General features: G+C 46.8%; 1 protein-coding gene across 1 annotated transcript; it reads left to right on the forward strand.

Annotated features, from left to right (window-relative positions):
- Positions 1-306: 306 nt before the first annotated feature.
- On the forward strand, positions 307-15,825 carry LOC5509740. The gene is made up of 9 exons (XM_048730332.1): positions 307-455; positions 1,048-1,154; positions 1,993-2,085; positions 2,373-2,607; positions 2,996-3,149; positions 3,863-4,086; positions 11,217-11,282; positions 11,722-11,844; positions 12,469-15,825. The coding sequence occupies exons 2-9, from the start codon at positions 1,092-1,094 to the stop codon at positions 15,156-15,158; spliced, it is 3,648 nt and encodes a 1,215-aa protein (XP_048586289.1). The 5' UTR covers positions 307-455; positions 1,048-1,091; the 3' UTR covers positions 15,159-15,825.
- Positions 15,826-17,232: the final 1,407 nt, after the last annotated feature.

Here is a 17,232-nt window from a genome sequence, read left to right on the forward strand (position 1 = left end):
GCTTGACGACTAAACGCGGCGGAATAGGCTGTCTTGCACCTGCCGTCTGGCAGTTAACACATGCTACGATACTCGCACTAACAGGGTCACCACATGCTGTAGGAACCCCCCCCCCCCCCCTTTCCCCCTATGGTTATCGTCATATTTGTTGCTTGAAACAAAATCACACATTTTCCAGATAATTTTCCTTCGAAATTACATGATTATCATGTTATAACTAGAGTCATGACTAAACAATGGCCTTTGACCTAGTTCGGAAAGTCGGTCGCGACCGTCTTATCCGAAGGCTAGATTATACAGGTGGACCACTCAAGAGGGTAGAACTCTTGACCCTTCCATTTGCTCCACAACACAACAAAATCAAACATTTAACAGTCGGCCTCTGTCATGTTGATTCACGGTCGCAGTGGAGGAGCAAGATAAAGAAAATACCCTTACCAGAGCGAAATCAAATCGTAAGTCGAATTGAATACTTCTGATAGGGTTTATGGGCTTGGTACCCATATAAAACAGTTTTGATCACGGGTATAACGTTAGGGAAAAACTTCATTAAGGAATCCGCGTATTTGACAGCAAGCCGTTCTACAGTACATCGAGTTTTGATAATTCTTTTTTAGTCCGTATAAAGGGTTTATTTCTTAATTTGCTTCTTTAGAATTAACGATTTTGCCTTATGTCGAAAGATAAAAAGAAGGGCTTATCACCTTGAATAATACCAGGATTCTTCAAACTTCTACAGATGAAGATATTCTGTCAAAACCTGAGATTGACTAAAGCGCTTCTCGCGTTTGTATCATTCGTACAAGGGACCTCCAGGGGATAGCCCGCATATCATTCGTACAACAGACCTCCGGGAATAGCCCGCATAGCAAACGCAACAAGCTGAAGAAAAGGGAGGTAGAAAATACTTCGCGCACCACGGGAGGGAGATAAAACTGATCTCTAGAGATTATAATAGCTACGTTTGGAGCTCTGAAGACTAATTTCGTTAAGATGGCTCGCGAAAAATGCGCCCTAAGCTTATTGTCTTTTTTGTTTGTTCATCAGATAAACCATAAGTCGTTAGGGGTCACGTGACATCAACCCAAGCCATGTGCAAGCTCTATGCTTTCGCATTCATTCTCGTCTCCGCGGTTCTCTTCTTTGAAGTACAGGTACTGTTTAGAAAATTGGCATCATTCATCCTACTTAGGGAAAAACGCAGTGTTAAAAGCTCACCACAAAATAGGTTTTGAATGATCATCATTTTAATGCAGTTGGGATGGGTTCTTTATAAGTCATTTATAAAGAGCACATTTGCTCAAATACGATAAAAATATCATAAGCACACATTAAAGTAAGTGAGACCGTTCAAGCCGACCCAGCACATCTCTTCCCTTTGCACACAAAGGATTTCTAAATTTAAAATAGAATTTAAAAATAAGTTTTTCAAAATATCCCCAAATGAGAGCCGGTTTGGGGGCGGGGTTCCTGTGTTTTGGATCTTATGAGGGCTGGTATTTTATGGATTGACGGGGTTCCTGTGCTTTCGATCTGATGATCTTTATGTATGTTGGGCTGGGTTTTGGGCGTTACCTAGTGTAATGTGCATGAGGCCGGGTATTACATTGATTGGCGGAGATCCTTTGATTTCCATAGAGCTGGGTGTTGGGCGTTACCTAGTGTAATGTGCATGAGGCCGGGTATTACATTGATTGGCGGAGATCCTGTGATTTCCATAGGGCTGGGTGTTGGGCGTTACCTAGTGTAATGTGCATGAGGCCGGGTATTATATTGATTGGCGGAGATCCTGTGATTTCCATAGGGCTGGGTGTTGAGCGTTACCTAGTGTAATGTGCATGAGGCCGGGTATTATATTGATTGGCGGATATCCTGTGATTTCCATAGGGCTGGGTGTTGAGCGTTACCTAGTGTAATGTGCATGAGGCCGGGTATTATATTGATTGGCGGGGATCCTGTGCTTCCGATCTCATGGCAATTTCTTTTATATAGGGCCGGGTGTTGGGCCGGTTTCGACGGAGTGGCACGGGCCTTCCTCACGCCCAGGCTGTGTACAGTAGGTATAAGAAGACCTCAAAAGGGGAGGTATGTACGGCTTCACTCGGGAAAGGGGGAGTATGGGGGGAGGGGGGGGGGGAAGCGCTTCCCTAAGTCGTATTCGCTGATTCGATCTGAACAATAGAATAACTATGAATATGAGTATCAACAATCTTACGAATTTATTGGCCTCAGCAGTGTCTTTATTGCAACACTTCTCACAGAACAAAAGCTAGTGAGGCTACACTCAAAACGACTACACACTTTTAAGTTTTGAGAGATCATTTAAAAATGATCTCTCAATATGGCTACTTTTATGTTTTATAACATTCAAGGCTACGTACTATGGCGAGTACCCAGGGGGCGGCGCATGCTCCCTAGACCCTCTGTCACCGCTGGCCAGTCAGCCTGGATGGATCAGGGTGGCTGCAGGGTATGAAGATTTCCAGGGAAGTCTTGGGTGTGGCATGTGCCTGGAGATCAAGGGTTCCGGCAAAGGGTCGGGGTCGGATCCCGTCACCGGGACACTAAAGGGCGTGGTTCATGACTTGTGTGGTGGCTGCAAACAAGGTAAGCTTCTAGGGGCCATAGGTCTTTATTTCAAATTTATTTTTGCTTAAAAAAATGTTATAAAGATCAGAAAGCGACTAGCAGGACTAGGGCTCCTAAAGCGAAAACAAAATTCTGCCACCAGCAGCCCGAACAATATTCTATAATATTATAATTTGATGAAGTACGGGGCTGTGTGGGAAGACAACTTTACCATGCATACAGACCCAATAATAAAATTGGTGTAAAAATGTCTAACTGTTCCTGTCTATTCACCCGCCTTTATGCAACGTTTACCATCCTGCAGGCGAGGTTAGCCAAGAGAAATATACTCTCTCAGCAGATCATTCAAAGATTATTTTCATACCACCCCTCATTTCAGCCATTACTAAGCGTCAATATGTCACAGGTGATCTTGACTTGTTCGTTCCCGGTGATGGGCGCTGGGACATCACCTTCACCGCTATCGATTGCCCCACGGTACCAGGAAACGACGGCAACTTGATGCTGAGGTTCACTGGAAGTGACCCCTGGTACATCAAGCTGCAGGCCAGGAACACCAGGTATGATGAAGTCCAGGAACACCAGGTATGATGAAGTCCAGGAACACCAGGTATGATGAAGTCCAGGAACACCAGGTATGATGAAGTCCAGGAACACCAGGTATGATGAAGGCCAGGAACACCAGGTATGATAAAGTCCAGGAACACCAGGTATGATGAAGGCCAGGAACACCAGGTATGATGAAGTCCAGGAAGTCTAGGAATACTACTAAAGGTATGGTATGAAAACCAGGCCAGAAACACCAGGAATGATGTACTATTTAAAACACGAGAAGGAGTGTTTTTGCGCTTCGCCCTCGGGATTTTATATCCGCGAAAACACGAACTACACGAAAACACGAAAACAGGAACTACAATGGCAGAAACACTAGCTATTTGATGACTGGGAAGAAAACAATAGGCGTGGGATGGACAGGAGCATATGGTACACTTTTTTTCTGAAACGATAACTTTTTTTGCTCACACATAAAAGCGCTAGATAATTATACAGCAGAACCAGGCGATTTAGCGAAGTAGTGAGAAGGGCATTGGAAAATTTGTTCTTTATATCGAGGGTTTCTTATATCCAGGTTCTGTTCCATACGTTTTACTGTAATTTTGGCTGGGCTGAAGGAAGGAAATTGTTCGTTATACCGTGGACTTTATATAGAGGTTCGTTAAATCGAGGTTCCACTGTATATATACCATTACACCTTTGTGCTTTTCGATATCAGAGTCCCCGTTGCTGGAATTGAAGTGGTGAAGAATAACAATATATCGTGTCTACTTCGAGTCGGCGATAATTATTTCGTGGGGAAAAGCCAAGGGGTGTTTGATTTTCCCATGAAAGTGAGGCTGACGGCGGTGACGGGGGAGCAAAAGGAGGTTACCATTCCGTCTTTGAAGAACGACGAGAATGTGATCACAGACGTGCAGTTCACGGGACACAACACTGGAGGTGGGAAAACCCTCCTTGTCTATTACTTCTAATGGCTAGAAAATCCAAGTGGTTTTGCTCATGATCGAGGACCTAGCGCTTTCTCGAAGCCCGCTAGGTCTCCGAACATGGGTCTAGATACCTAGGTCTCCGAACATGGGTCTAGATACCTAGGTCTCCGAACATGGGTCTAGATACCGAGGTCTCCGAACATGGGTCTAGATACCTAGGTCTCCGAACATGGGTCTAGATACCTAGGTCTCCGAACATGGGTCTAGATACCTAGGTCTCCGAACATGGGTGTAGATACCTAGGTCTCCGAACATGGGTCTAGATACCTAGGTCTCCGAACATGGGTGTAGATACCTAGGTCTCCGAACATGGGTGTAGATACCTAGGTCTCCGAACATGGGTCTAGATACCTAGGTCTCCGAACATGGGTGTAGATACCTAGGTCTCCGAACATGGGTCTAGATACCTAGGTCCCCGAACATGGGTCTAGATACCTAGGTCTCCTAGCATGGGTCTAGATACCTAGGTCTCCGAACATGGGTCTAGATACCTAGGTCTCCGAACATGGGTCTAGATACCTAGGTCTCCGAACATGGGTGTAGATACCTAGGTCTCCGAACATGCTTCTAGATACCTAGGTCTCCGAACATGGGTCTAGATACCTAGGTCTCCGAACATGGGTCTAGATACCTAGGTCTCCGAACATGGGTGTAGATACCTAGGTCTCCGAACATGCTTCTAGATACCTAGGTCTCCGAACATGGGTCTAGATACCTAGGTCCCCGAACATGGGTCTAGATACCTAGGTCTCCGAACATGGGTGTAGATACCTAGGTCTCCGAACATGGGTCCAGATACCTAGGTCTCCGAACATGGGTATAGATACCTAGGTCTCCGAACATGGGTCTAGATACCTAGGTCTTCGAACATGGGTCTAGATACCTAGGTCTCCGAACATGGGTGTAGATACCTAGGTCTCCGAACATGGGTCTAGATACCTAGGTCTCCTAGCATGGGTCTAGATACCTAGGTCTCCGAACATGGGTCTAGATACCTATGTCTTTGAACATGGGTCTAGATACCTAGGTCTCCGAACATGGGTCTAGATACCGAGGTCTCCGAACATGGGTCTAGATACCTAGGTCTCCGAACATGGGTCTAGATACCTAGGTCTCCGAACATGGGTCTAGATACCTAGGTCTCCGAACATGGGTGTAGATACCTAGGTCTCCGAACATGGGTCTAGATACCTAGGTCTCCGAACATGGGTGTAGATACCTAGGTCTCCGAACATGGGTCTAGATACCTAGGTCTCCGAACATGGGTCTAGATACCTAGGTCTCCTAGCATGGGTCTAGATACCTAGGTCTCCGAACATGGGTCTAGATACCTAGGTCTCCGAACATGGGTCTAGATACCTAGGTCTCCGAACATGGGTCTAGATACCTAGGTCTCCGAACATGCTTCTAGATACCTAGGTCTCCGAACATGGGTCTAGATACCTAGGTCTCCTAGCATGGGTGTGGATACCTAGGTCTCCGAACATGGGTCTAGATACCTAGGTCTCCGAACATGGGTCTAGATACCTAGGTCTCCGAACATGGGTCTAGATACCTAGGTCTCCGAACATGGGTCTAGATACCTAGGTCTCCGAACATGGGTGTAGATACCTAGGTCTCCGAACATGGGTCTAGATACCTAGGTCTCCTAGCATGGGTCTAGATACCTAGGTCTCCGAACATGGGTCTAGATACCTAGGTCTCCGAACATGGATCTAGATACCTAGGTCTCCGGACATGGGTCTAGATACCTAGGTCTCCGAACATGGGTGTAGATACCTAGGTCTCCGAACATGGGTCTAGATACCTAGGTCTCCTAACATGGGTCTAGATACCTAGGTCTCCGGACATGGGTCTAGATACCTAGGTCTCCGAACATGGGTGTAGATACCTAGGTCTCCGAACATGGGTCTAGATACCTAGGTCTCCTAGCATGGGTCTAGATACCTAGGTCTCCGAACATGGGTCTAGATACCTAGGTCTCCGAACATGGGTCTAGATACCTAGGTCTCCGAACATGGGTCTAGATACCTAGGTCTCCGAACATGCTTCTAGATACCTAGGTCTCCGAACATGGGTCTAGATACCTAGGTCTCCTAGCATGGGTCAAGATACCTAGGTCTCCGAACATGGGTCTAGATACCTAGGTCTCCGAACATGGGTCTAGATACCTAGGTCTCCGAACATGGGTCTAGATACCTAGGTCTCCGAACATGGGTCTAGATACCTAGGTCTCCGAACATGGGTCTAGATACCTAGGTCCCCGAACATGGATCTAGATACCTAGGTCTCCGAACATGGGTGTAGATGCCTATGTCTTCGAACATGGGTCTAGATACCTAGGTCTCCTAGCATGGGTCTAGATACCTAGGTCCCCGAACATGGGTCTAGATACCTAGGTCTCCGAACATGGGTCTAGATACCTAGGTCCCCGAACATGGGTCTAGATACCTAGGTCTCCGAACATGGGTCTAGATACCTAGGTCTCCGAACATGGGTCTAGATACCTAGGTCTCCGAACATGGGTGTAGATACCTAGGTCTCCGAACATGGGTCTAGATACCTAGGTCTCCGAACATGGGTCTAGATACCTAGGTCTCCGAACATAGGTCTAGATACCTAGGTCTCCGAACATGCTTCTAGATACCTAGGTCCCCGAACATGGATCTAGATACCTAGGTCTCCGGACATGGGTCTAGATACCTAGGTCTCCGAACATGGGTGTAGATACCTAGGTCTCCTAGCATGGGTCAAGATACCTAGGTCTCCGAACATGGGTCTAGATACCTAGGTCTCCGAACATGGGTGTAGATACCTAGGTCCCCGAACATGGGTCTAGATACCTAGGTCTCCGAACATGGGTCTAGATACCTAGGTCCCCGAACATGGGTCTAGATACCTAGGTATCCGAACATGGGTCTAGATACCTAGGTCTCCGAACATGGGTGTAGATGCCTAGGTCTCCGAACATGGGTCTAGATACCTAGGTCTCCGAACATGGGTGTAGATACCTAGGTCCCCGAACATGGGTCTAGATACCTAGGTCTCCGAACATGGGTCTAGATACCTAGGTCCCCGAACATGGGTCTAGATACCTAGGTCTCCGAACATGGGTCTAGATACCTAGGTCTCCGAACATGGGTCTAGATACCTAGGTCTCCGAACATGGGTCTAGATACCTAGGTCCCCGAACATGGGTCTAGATACCTAGGTCTCCGAACATGGGTCTAGATACCTAGGTCCCCGAACATGGGTCTAGATACCTAGGTCCCCGAACATGGGTCTAGATACCTAGGTCTCCGAACATGGGTCTAGATACCTAGGTCCCCGAACATGGGTCTAGATACCTAGGTCTCCGAACATGGGTCTAGATACCTAGGTCTCCAAACATGGGTCCAGATACCTAGGTCTCCGGACATGGGTGTAGATGCCTAGGTCTCCGAACATGGGTGTAGATACCTAGGTCTCCGAACATGGGTCCAGATACCTAGGTCTCCGAACATGGGTCTAGATACCTAGGTCTCCGAACATGGGTCTAGATACCTAGGTCTCCGAACATGGGTGTAGATGCCTAGGTCCCCGAACATGGGTCTAGATACCTAGGTCTCCGAACATGGGTCTAGATACCTAGGTCTCCGAACATGGGTCCAGATACCTAGGTCTCCGGACATGGGTCTAGATACCTAGGTCTCCGAACATGGGTGTAGATACCTAGGTCTCCGAACATGGGTCCAGATACCTAGGTCCCCGAACATGGGTCTAGATACCTAGGTCTCCGAACATGGGTCCAGATACCTAGGTCTCCGAACATGGGTGTAGATACCTAGGTCTCCGAACATGGGTCTAGATACCTAGGTCCCCGAACATGGGTCTAGATACCTAGGTCTCCGAACATGGGTCCAGATACCTAGGTCTCCGGACATGGGTCTAGATACCTAGGTCTCCGAACATGGGTGTAGATACCTAGGTCTCCTAGCATGGGTCAAGATACCTAGGTCTCCGAACATGGGTCTAGATACCTAGGTCTCCGAACATGGGTGTAGATACCTAGGTCCCCGAACATGGGTCTAGATACCTAGGTCTCCGAACATGGGTCTAGATACCTAGGTCCCCGAACATGGGTCTAGATACCTAGGTATCCGAACATGGGTCTAGATACCTAGGTCTCCGAACATGGGTGTAGATGCCTAGGTCTCCGAACATGGGTCTAGATACCTAGGTCTCCGAACATGGGTGTAGATACCTAGGTCCCCGAACATGGGTCTAGATACCTAGGTCTCCGAACATGGGTCTAGATACCTAGGTCCCCGAACATGGGTCTAGATACCTAGGTCTCCGAACATGGGTCTAGATACCTAGGTCTCCGAACATGGGTCTAGATACCTAGGTCTCCGAACATGGGTCTAGATACCTAGGTCCCCGAACATGGGTCTAGATACCTAGGTCTCCGAACATGGGTCTAGATACCTAGGTCCCCGAACATGGGTCTAGATACCTAGGTCCCCGAACATGGGTCTAGATACCTAGGTCTCCGAACATGGGTCTAGATACCTAGGTCCCCGAACATGGGTCTAGATACCTAGGTCTCCGAACATGGGTCTAGATACCTAGGTCTCCAAACATGGGTCCAGATACCTAGGTCTCCGGACATGGGTGTAGATGCCTAGGTCTCCGAACATGGGTGTAGATACCTAGGTCTCCGAACATGGGTCCAGATACCTAGGTCTCCGAACATGGGTCTAGATACCTAGGTCTCCGAACATGGGTCTAGATACCTAGGTCTCCGAACATGGGTGTAGATGCCTAGGTCCCCGAACATGGGTCTAGATACCTAGGTCTCCGAACATGGGTCTAGATACCTAGGTCTCCGAACATGGGTCCAGATACCTAGGTCTCCGGACATGGGTCTAGATACCTAGGTCTCCGAACATGGGTGTAGATACCTAGGTCTCCGAACATGGGTCCAGATACCTAGGTCTCCGAACATGGGTCTAGATACCTAGGTCTCCGAACATGGGTCTAGATACCTAGGTCTCCGAACATGGGTGTAGATGCCTAGGTCTCCGAACATGCTTCTAGATACCTAGGTCTCCGAACATGGGTGTAGATACCTAGGTCTCCGAACATGGGTCTAGATACCTAGGTCTCCGAACATGGGTCTAGATACCTAGGTCCCCGAACATGGGTCTAGATACCTAGGTCTCCGAACATGGGTCTAGATACCTAGGTCTCCAAACATGGGTCCAGATACCTAGGTCTCCGGACATGGGTGTAGATGCCTAGGTCTCCGAACATGGGTGTAGATACCTAGGTCTCCGAACATGGGTCCAGATACCTAGGTCTCCGAACATGGGTCTAGATACCTAGGTCTCCGAACATGGGTCTAGATACCTAGGTCTCCGAACATGGGTGTAGATGCCTAGGTCCCCGAACATGGGTCTAGATACCTAGGTCTCCGAACATGGGTCTAGATACCTAGGTCTCCGAACATGGGTCCAGATACCTAGGTCTCCGGACATGGTTCTAGATACCTAGGTCTCCGAACATGGGTGTAGATACCTAGGTCTCCGAACATGGGTCCAGATACCTAGGTCTCCGAACATGGGTCTAGATACCTAGGTCTCCGAACATGGGTCTAGATACCTAGGTCTCCGAACATGGGTGTAGATGCCTAGGTCTCCGAACATGCTTCTAGATACCTAGGTCTCCGAACATGGGTGTAGATACCTAGGTCCCCGAACATGGGTCTAGATACCTAGGTCTCCGAACATGGGTCTAGATACCTAGGTCTCCGAACATGGGTCTAGATACCTAGGTCCCCGAACATGGGTCTAGATACCTAGGTCTCCGAACATGGGTCTAGATACCTAGGTCTCCGAACATGGGTCTAGATACCTAGGTCTCCTAGCATGGGTCTAGATACCTAGGTCTCCGAACATGGGTCTAGATACCTAGGTCTCCGAACATGGGTCTAGATACCTAGGTCTCCGAACATGGGTCTAGATACCTAGGTCCCCGAACATGGGTCTAGATACCTAGGTCTCCGAACATGGGTCTAGATACCTAGGTCCCCGAACATGGGTCTAGATACCTAGGTCCCCGAACATGGGTCTAGATACCTAGGTCTCCGAACATGGGTCTAGATACCTAGGTCCCCGAACATGGGTCTAGATACCTAGGTCTCCGAACATGGGTCTAGATACCTAGGTCTCCGAACATGGGTCCAGATACCTAGGTCTCCGGACATGGGTGTAGATGCCTAGGTCTCCGAACATGGGTCTAGATAGCTAGGTCTCCGAACATGGGTCTAGATACCTAGGTCTCCGAACATGGGTCTAGATACCTAGGTCTCCGAACATGGGTCTAGATACCTAGGTCTCCGAACATGGGTCTAGATACCTAGGTCTCCGAACATGGGTCTAGATACCTAGGTCTCCGAACATGGGTCCAGATACCTAGGTCCCCGAACATGGGTCTAGATACCTAGGTCCCCGAACATGGGTCTAGATACCTAGGTCTCCTAGCATGGGTCTAGATACCTAGGTCTCCGAACATGGGTGTAGATACCTAGGTCTCCTAACATGGGTGTAGATGCCTAGGTCTCCGAACATGGGTGTAGATGCCTAGGTCTTCGAACATGGGTCTTACTAGAAACCTGTCTATAACTTGTATGTCTATAACGTAATGGCTAGAGGATTCTGATGTGAGGAAGCAAATTGGGCAAAGCTCAGTCAGGGGGTCTTGCTAGATACCTGTCTGTTTATACCAATGGGAGTTGGAATCAGGGGGAAGGGGTAAACCTCAGTCACTCCTTGTATTTACTGGGGAAAGGGGGAATCAATCCTCGGACGTTCTTTTTTGTACCTCCTATTGGGGAGGGAGGGGGCCTGGGAATATTGGGGCTGGGGAAGGGGCATTGCCCCTCTATGACATTTAAACATTTTGGCCTAATATATTCAAATGTTTCATTTTGTTAATAGGTCGAGTCGAACTACAAGAACAATGCGGCATCAATTGGTCATTCCCTCTAAGTATATTTCTACTTTTTCCTGCTAATATGTCCTTCCTTTATTTTTACAGACGGACCGGACAATATCAAATGCATGGGACAGGGTAACAAGCCGCCCTACCCGTCAGGAGGCATGGGTAAGAACAGACTCTCTCTGTTTGATTACTCCCTCTAACCATTCCTATTACTCCTTTTAACCTTATCTGCCGTTATATGTTAAACAATCGATAGCGCGGTTCGGTTTGTCCACAAGGACCGCCGGTGAACGAGCAGCGTTCGCACCATGACTGATCCATATTAGGATAGTCTTCTTTTAAGAGAAGTCAAGGACACCAAGAAAGTGTTATCTAAGCTCTTTAATTATCTTGTTCTCGTCCCTTTTTTCAATATGGGTAGAGAGAGGTTGCACGAGGGCACGCGGCAATGATCACAGACAAGGGCACATAAAGTGCCAGTAGCGGATCTAGGGGGAGAGTTTAAGGGGTCATGCTCAACGTCTATTTCCGTGTAACCACCTGGGTATACACTACTCAGTAGATTGAATAGTTTGTTTGACCCTTTCATGTCCTTGCCCAGCGCCAGGAGAAGGCTCCGGTCCTAGTTCTCCCTCTACTGGAGCCACGCCCGCACCGCCTGCCCCCACCACTTCACCACCATCATCCGGCACTGGAGGAACAGGAGTTAGGCCGACACCACCAAGTAAGCCTATGGATGACAATTTCCTCCTGTGTGTTCTAGAGTAACCCTCATTACTACGGACAACCAGCATTTGGGATTCATCGCTCCAAACGAGTTCAGTCGTTTAAACAAAGGATTTCCTGTTACATTGTGCTCAGTAAACTTACATACTTCCCACACGGAAGGGATACACCACAGTCCCGGAACCCCACCTTGAGATTTGGCGAGATGATAATGTGGAATCACGGGTTGCCCAGTGTGTTAGCGCGTCTGCTGAAACGGGTTCGATTCCCGGTCGAGACATGGATAGTATCTTTTTGTTTCTAGGCCCTGAATTTGACTTGTTGAACGTATGTTACTAGAAGCTAGAGTTCCTCAATTCTCCAGGAATTGACGTTCTTAATACATGATAGGATTTTAAATGTGAAGCGCTTAGAACATGGTTTGTATAAGCGCTATGTAAATGCCATATTTATTTTATTATTATAATGTTTGAATAGGAAAAATATGTTTCTTTAGCCCTCGGAAATCGGTACTGAATACCCTTATCCCCAAGAATTTCCAATTCCCTTCTTCGGAAGGGCATGAATAATTATATATCAAATTTACATATTCTTACCAGTTTTCGTTTTTTGTTTGCTGTAGTCCGTGACAACTTCTGCGAGGGCAAACATGGCGGCACCTTTCCGGATCCCGATGACTGCCGTGGCTTTATTATCTGTAACCATGGCAACACCCACCGCATGAAGTGCGAACCGGGCCTGATGTTCAACCCCAAGGGAATGAACTGTGACCTCCCAGAGCGTGTCAACTGCGGCGCCAGGAAACAAGACGATCTGATTTCACCAGCTTTTAAACTCTCTGATCAAGATACGGTCGTGAATATGGGTAGGGGGGACATGGGCGTGGTCAATATGAAGGAGTTCGAGAGCGCTTCCACTCCGCAAGAGGTAGAGCCTATCCCTGTAGAGGAACGACTAAAGAATCGTAACTTTGGGCAGATGGCGAACGCGGCAACCCAGCAGGCTAGAATTATGTCGCAAGCGGTAAATGACAGCGAGGAACATCATCAATCTTTTATGCCAACAATTAAGTTGACCCTTCGACCTGGGACAGCCGGGGCTCCCCCTGCTACAGACTTCGCGGGTGTGACACAATCACAACAGGAGCCTCTAGGAGTCAACACAGAGTCTAAACAGGTCTCTCACCATTCCTCCTCGTTTCATGTAAACATCGGAGGTAACGAGAAAAGCGACGATATGCAATACAGCGATGCCCCGAAGCACGTTGTCAAAGTTCAAATTGGGGGGAACAAAAAGGAGAGCGATAGCCAAGTCAACGATAATGTGGATGGCAAGGCGAGACCGACGCTTGAGGTCTCCTTTGGCGGCAGTAAGATTCAAGCACATGTCGAACCAGGTAAAACCGCTGGTTCAAAAATCGCGGATGAGAGCTCGAGCTTGTCGAGTGGAAGGCCTTCGGTTGTTGTGTCAGTCCACCATCCGAGGCCGAGCGGAACAACGGCAGGCTTGAACGACGCGAGTTCCGAATCAAAAGGACAGCAGACTCCAATTAACGTCTTCATCAACACGAAGAAAGCTCAATCGGGATATTCAATGGACCAAAATGCTCATGATTTTGCTACAGAAAACAATCAAGTTCAGAAACTAGAGGACCATACGGCTACCCCTTTAGTCTCTAAGGAAACGGAGAGCTCAGGTGACCAAAAGGAAAAGTCCAATGATATGGCTCCAGTGGCTTATCACCCCGACCCATTTTGTGCCCAACAAGCAACGTGTAACGATATTGGAGCAGTGAACAACGTTGTGAGCCAGGCCCTGGGGCCACCAAACTCTGCAGTTAACTTCCCCATTCAGCTCCTGAGCAGTGCTCCCACACACGCAGACGACAATAAGTTATCTTTGGGAACAGAAGGGAAAGGACTTGAGGGACGTCCTGCTTTGACTGAGCCCGCTTTTGAACAAAGCAAGTCTGCTCAGGGTTTGGGGGTCATACCTTCCACAAGCTCTGAATCAACGGCGACCGAGTCACAGACAGATCTTCAGCCTCTAGAACTCCCAAGTGATCAAGCAAAAAAATTAGGGAAGAAAATTGAAGAATCGACTGTGCCTGGAATTAGCAATGAAGGTAACGTGAATACAGATGCTGGAACCTCGCAGACGGAATTTCCAAGTGAGAAATCAAAGGAAAACTATCCGGCGGAACAGAAACAAAGTTTAGGGACGGAAGAAATACCAGACATTGTACCAGACACAAGCCCGCAGAACTACCAAGGTGTCTACATCTCAGATATCCCTCCAAAACAAGCACAGAGCACGATACAAGAACAGAATCGCCCGCTGGAATCATACCTTAAAGCCGTGGCAGCACATGTTATGTCCCATATGATAAACCCAAGCGTGCAAAGCGTCGTAAAAGGATCAGTGGACGCTAGTAGTCCAGTACAGGGAACAAGTCAGATGGCTCCTAGTGATGCGAACGGTTTACCGCCAATGGTGCATCAGAGGACTGATGATCTGACTCAGGACGATAAGAAGAAAGAAGAAACAGATGGCAAAGAGGACAAGGGAGCTAAAGAAGAAGAAAAGGGCAGCAATGAGAAAGACGAGAAAAATACAAAGGGAGAAGAAAAAGACAAAGGAAAGGAGGACAAAGGTAAAGATGGAGAAGAGAGAAAAGAAAAAGAAAACAAACATGGCAAGGTAGAGAAGGGAAACCAAGACGGAGAAGGAAAAGAAAGAAAGGACGAAAAAGACAAAAATGGGGAAGATGGAAAAGGAGAAGATAAGGATAAGGAAGATAAAAAGGGAAAAGATAAAGAAGACAATGAAAAGGAACAGAAGGAAGAGAAGGGAGACAAAGACGGAGAAGGAAAAGAAAGAAAGGACGAAAAAGACAAAAATGGGGAAGATGGAAAAGGAGGGGATAAGGATAAGGAAGATAAAGAGGGAAAAAATAAAGAAGACAATGAAAAGGAAAAAGAAAAGAAAGGAAAAGACGAGAAGGATGAGAAAGAAGGTAAAGAAGGTAAGGAAGATAAGGACGAGAAAGATTCAGACGGATCAAGTCAGAGGCCATCTTTAGATCTTGTTGTACAACAAGCGAGCGATGGGTCCACCGAGCTTCAAGTTACAGGGAACCACATGAACAACCAGCAAAGAAATGGCAAGTTGATGGATGGACAAAAAGGCAATAAGATGCCAACGATCGGGATTACGATAAAAGGAAAGGGAGGACCGGACCATCACATTCTTTTCAGCAAGAGACACGGAATGCTAGACCATAAAGGGCATCACACGCATCACCATGAATAATATCAATAATACTCTCAGGACCAGACTCGAGGCTAAGGCACAGACAGGATATAAGAGCCATAGGATGTTAGATAATTAATATCGCCTTTTATACTCGAAGGCTTCTAAAAAATAAGGCTTGTAGTCTCGAGGTTAAGCACAAGCATAATATAAAAGAAATAGAATGCTAGATTATTAAGATCGCCATGGACACTTGGCGGTTGAGGCGTAAGCAAAGACAGAATAAGAGACATGGCATGCGGAACAGAAAGGATAACAATATCAATTTCCCTCGTCCTTATAGCCTCCCTCGCAGGCGTTTTTAGGCAGGCGTCGCTCGCTCCCCTCCCCTTTGTGTGTGTGGGGGGTGTCCTTACAGCCTGTTTGCCATCCAATAAACCAAGCGATGCATATTCACCTTTCACTTTCTTATCTTCATCATGATAATCGTCACTATTATCCTCCTCGTGATTACATCATTATCTTTATCATAAACATCATATAGATAAGTTACACGTGAACTAATAACTAAATCATAGTTTTGATATAAATCGTATTCTGGATTCGAAATAAAAAAAGGAATACACACGTCGAGTACAATTTGAACAATGGTTAGAGATACAAAGTAGTAGATGAGGTTAGAGATACAAAGTAGTAGATGAGGAATTCTGTCCGGAAAATTATAAAACAAATGACGTAAAAAAAGACATAACTGATGCAATACAAATAGATTTTAGGTTTAGTTTTTTCCTGTTTGTTTCTATCAGTTAACTTATCTGTGTCGCGTCTCTGTTCTTTCCCGTTATCGTTTGTTTGACGAGAAGCACTGGACCGACTAGCACACTGTAACCTTATTTCCGCGAACCTTCGGCCCCAGCTCACCTCGGCCTTTGTGAGTTTGAAAACAAAGCTATTAGTATTAATATCTCCCTTGTCATGTGATCAAACAAACGTGGTTTTTCTAGTAATGCAATAAAGCGGAGCATGTTTGTCTTAAAAACTAATTTTTTTAGTTTGCCTGCACCCTATATCCACCCCACTCTCTCCTCTCACACATACACACCTAGCCCCCTCCACAACCACCGCCGTCATTCGACAAATCTCGCAACGCACCTGATGGAGATCCTGTGCTTGCGTAGAATGAATGAGAACGCGCAACGATAAAAGCCTTACCCCCTCCCCCTTGGGGGTATTGTCTGGCGCCAAGAGAGGGTGTTTGAAGCAATTTAGGGTATCCCTTGGTGTTACGGAGAGCTTTGCTTTTGGCGCTCAAGGCCTTTGTACTCTATTTTATTGTCTCGTTCTAAGTTCTTTGTTTTTTACTTTTGTTCCATTGTGTTTCTGGTGCTAGTGCTCCGTAACACCAAGAAACTACCGCAATTTACTTATTGCAAGACTGCATTTAACGCAATTGTTTGAACTATACTTCGTTCGCACTTAGTTTGTGCTGAATTTACAGGGCACGAATATGACTCCAAAGACTCGCAAAAATTTATTGTACAAATAGAAGTTTGATGCTTTGCTTAACACTTCCACTAGTATAACGCCCCCAGACGCCCGTAAAATATAGGCCCAACTCCAAACGCCAGAAATGCAAACTAAACATCACCAGACCTGAATACTCATGGAACCATCCAAGGCATAGAAGACCTTCAAAAGCGCATCCAAGCAATGTAATAATTGTCAAAATATCAATATTGATTTCTGTCAGAAACATTTCTTACAAAAAAGACAAAATTCCCAACTACAAATAAAGACAAGCAAACACAGATCAAGTCACAAATAGACACCTTTATTTTGCTCCGTCAGGTCCCATTTTACAGCTATCAGTCATATATTGCATACCTGCACTGCATCGTGGGAGTCTTTGAAACGTCTTGACAGAGAGGCAGGCAAGAAACTCCTCCCCCATAATCATAACGGGTTTTTCATAAGTCTCTTTGCCCCAAAGCCAAACAAAACATAGGCCCAAGGAACCTAGAATAAGCCTGAGAACAATCTTTGAATAAGGTTGGGTAGCAAAGATGTTCCACATTGGAGAGTATGAAGCCATTCAATAGAAAATTCCTTTCTCACTTGGTGAAGCCCAGACAAG

This window comes from Nematostella vectensis, chromosome 7 (assembly GCF_932526225.1).
Source record: "Nematostella vectensis chromosome 7, jaNemVect1.1, whole genome shotgun sequence".
Classification (NCBI taxonomy): domain Eukaryota; kingdom Metazoa; phylum Cnidaria; class Anthozoa; order Actiniaria; family Edwardsiidae; genus Nematostella; species Nematostella vectensis.

What these genes read in the sequence shown, in the direction of transcription:
- LOC5509740 (XM_048730332.1), top strand. Translation starts at nt 1,092, where the DNA reads ATGTGCAAGCTCTATGCTTTCGCATTCATTCTCGTCTCCGCGGTTCTC. An exon ending in GTGTGGTGGCTGCAAACAAG is followed by an intron (nt 2,608 to 2,995) that starts GTAAGCTTCTAG and finishes AATATGTCACAG; the next exon opens with GTGATCTTGACTTGTTCGTT. An exon ending in CTACCCGTCAGGAGGCATGG is followed by an intron (nt 11,283 to 11,721) that starts GTAAGAACAGAC and finishes GTCCTTGCCCAG; the next exon opens with CGCCAGGAGAAGGCTCCGGT.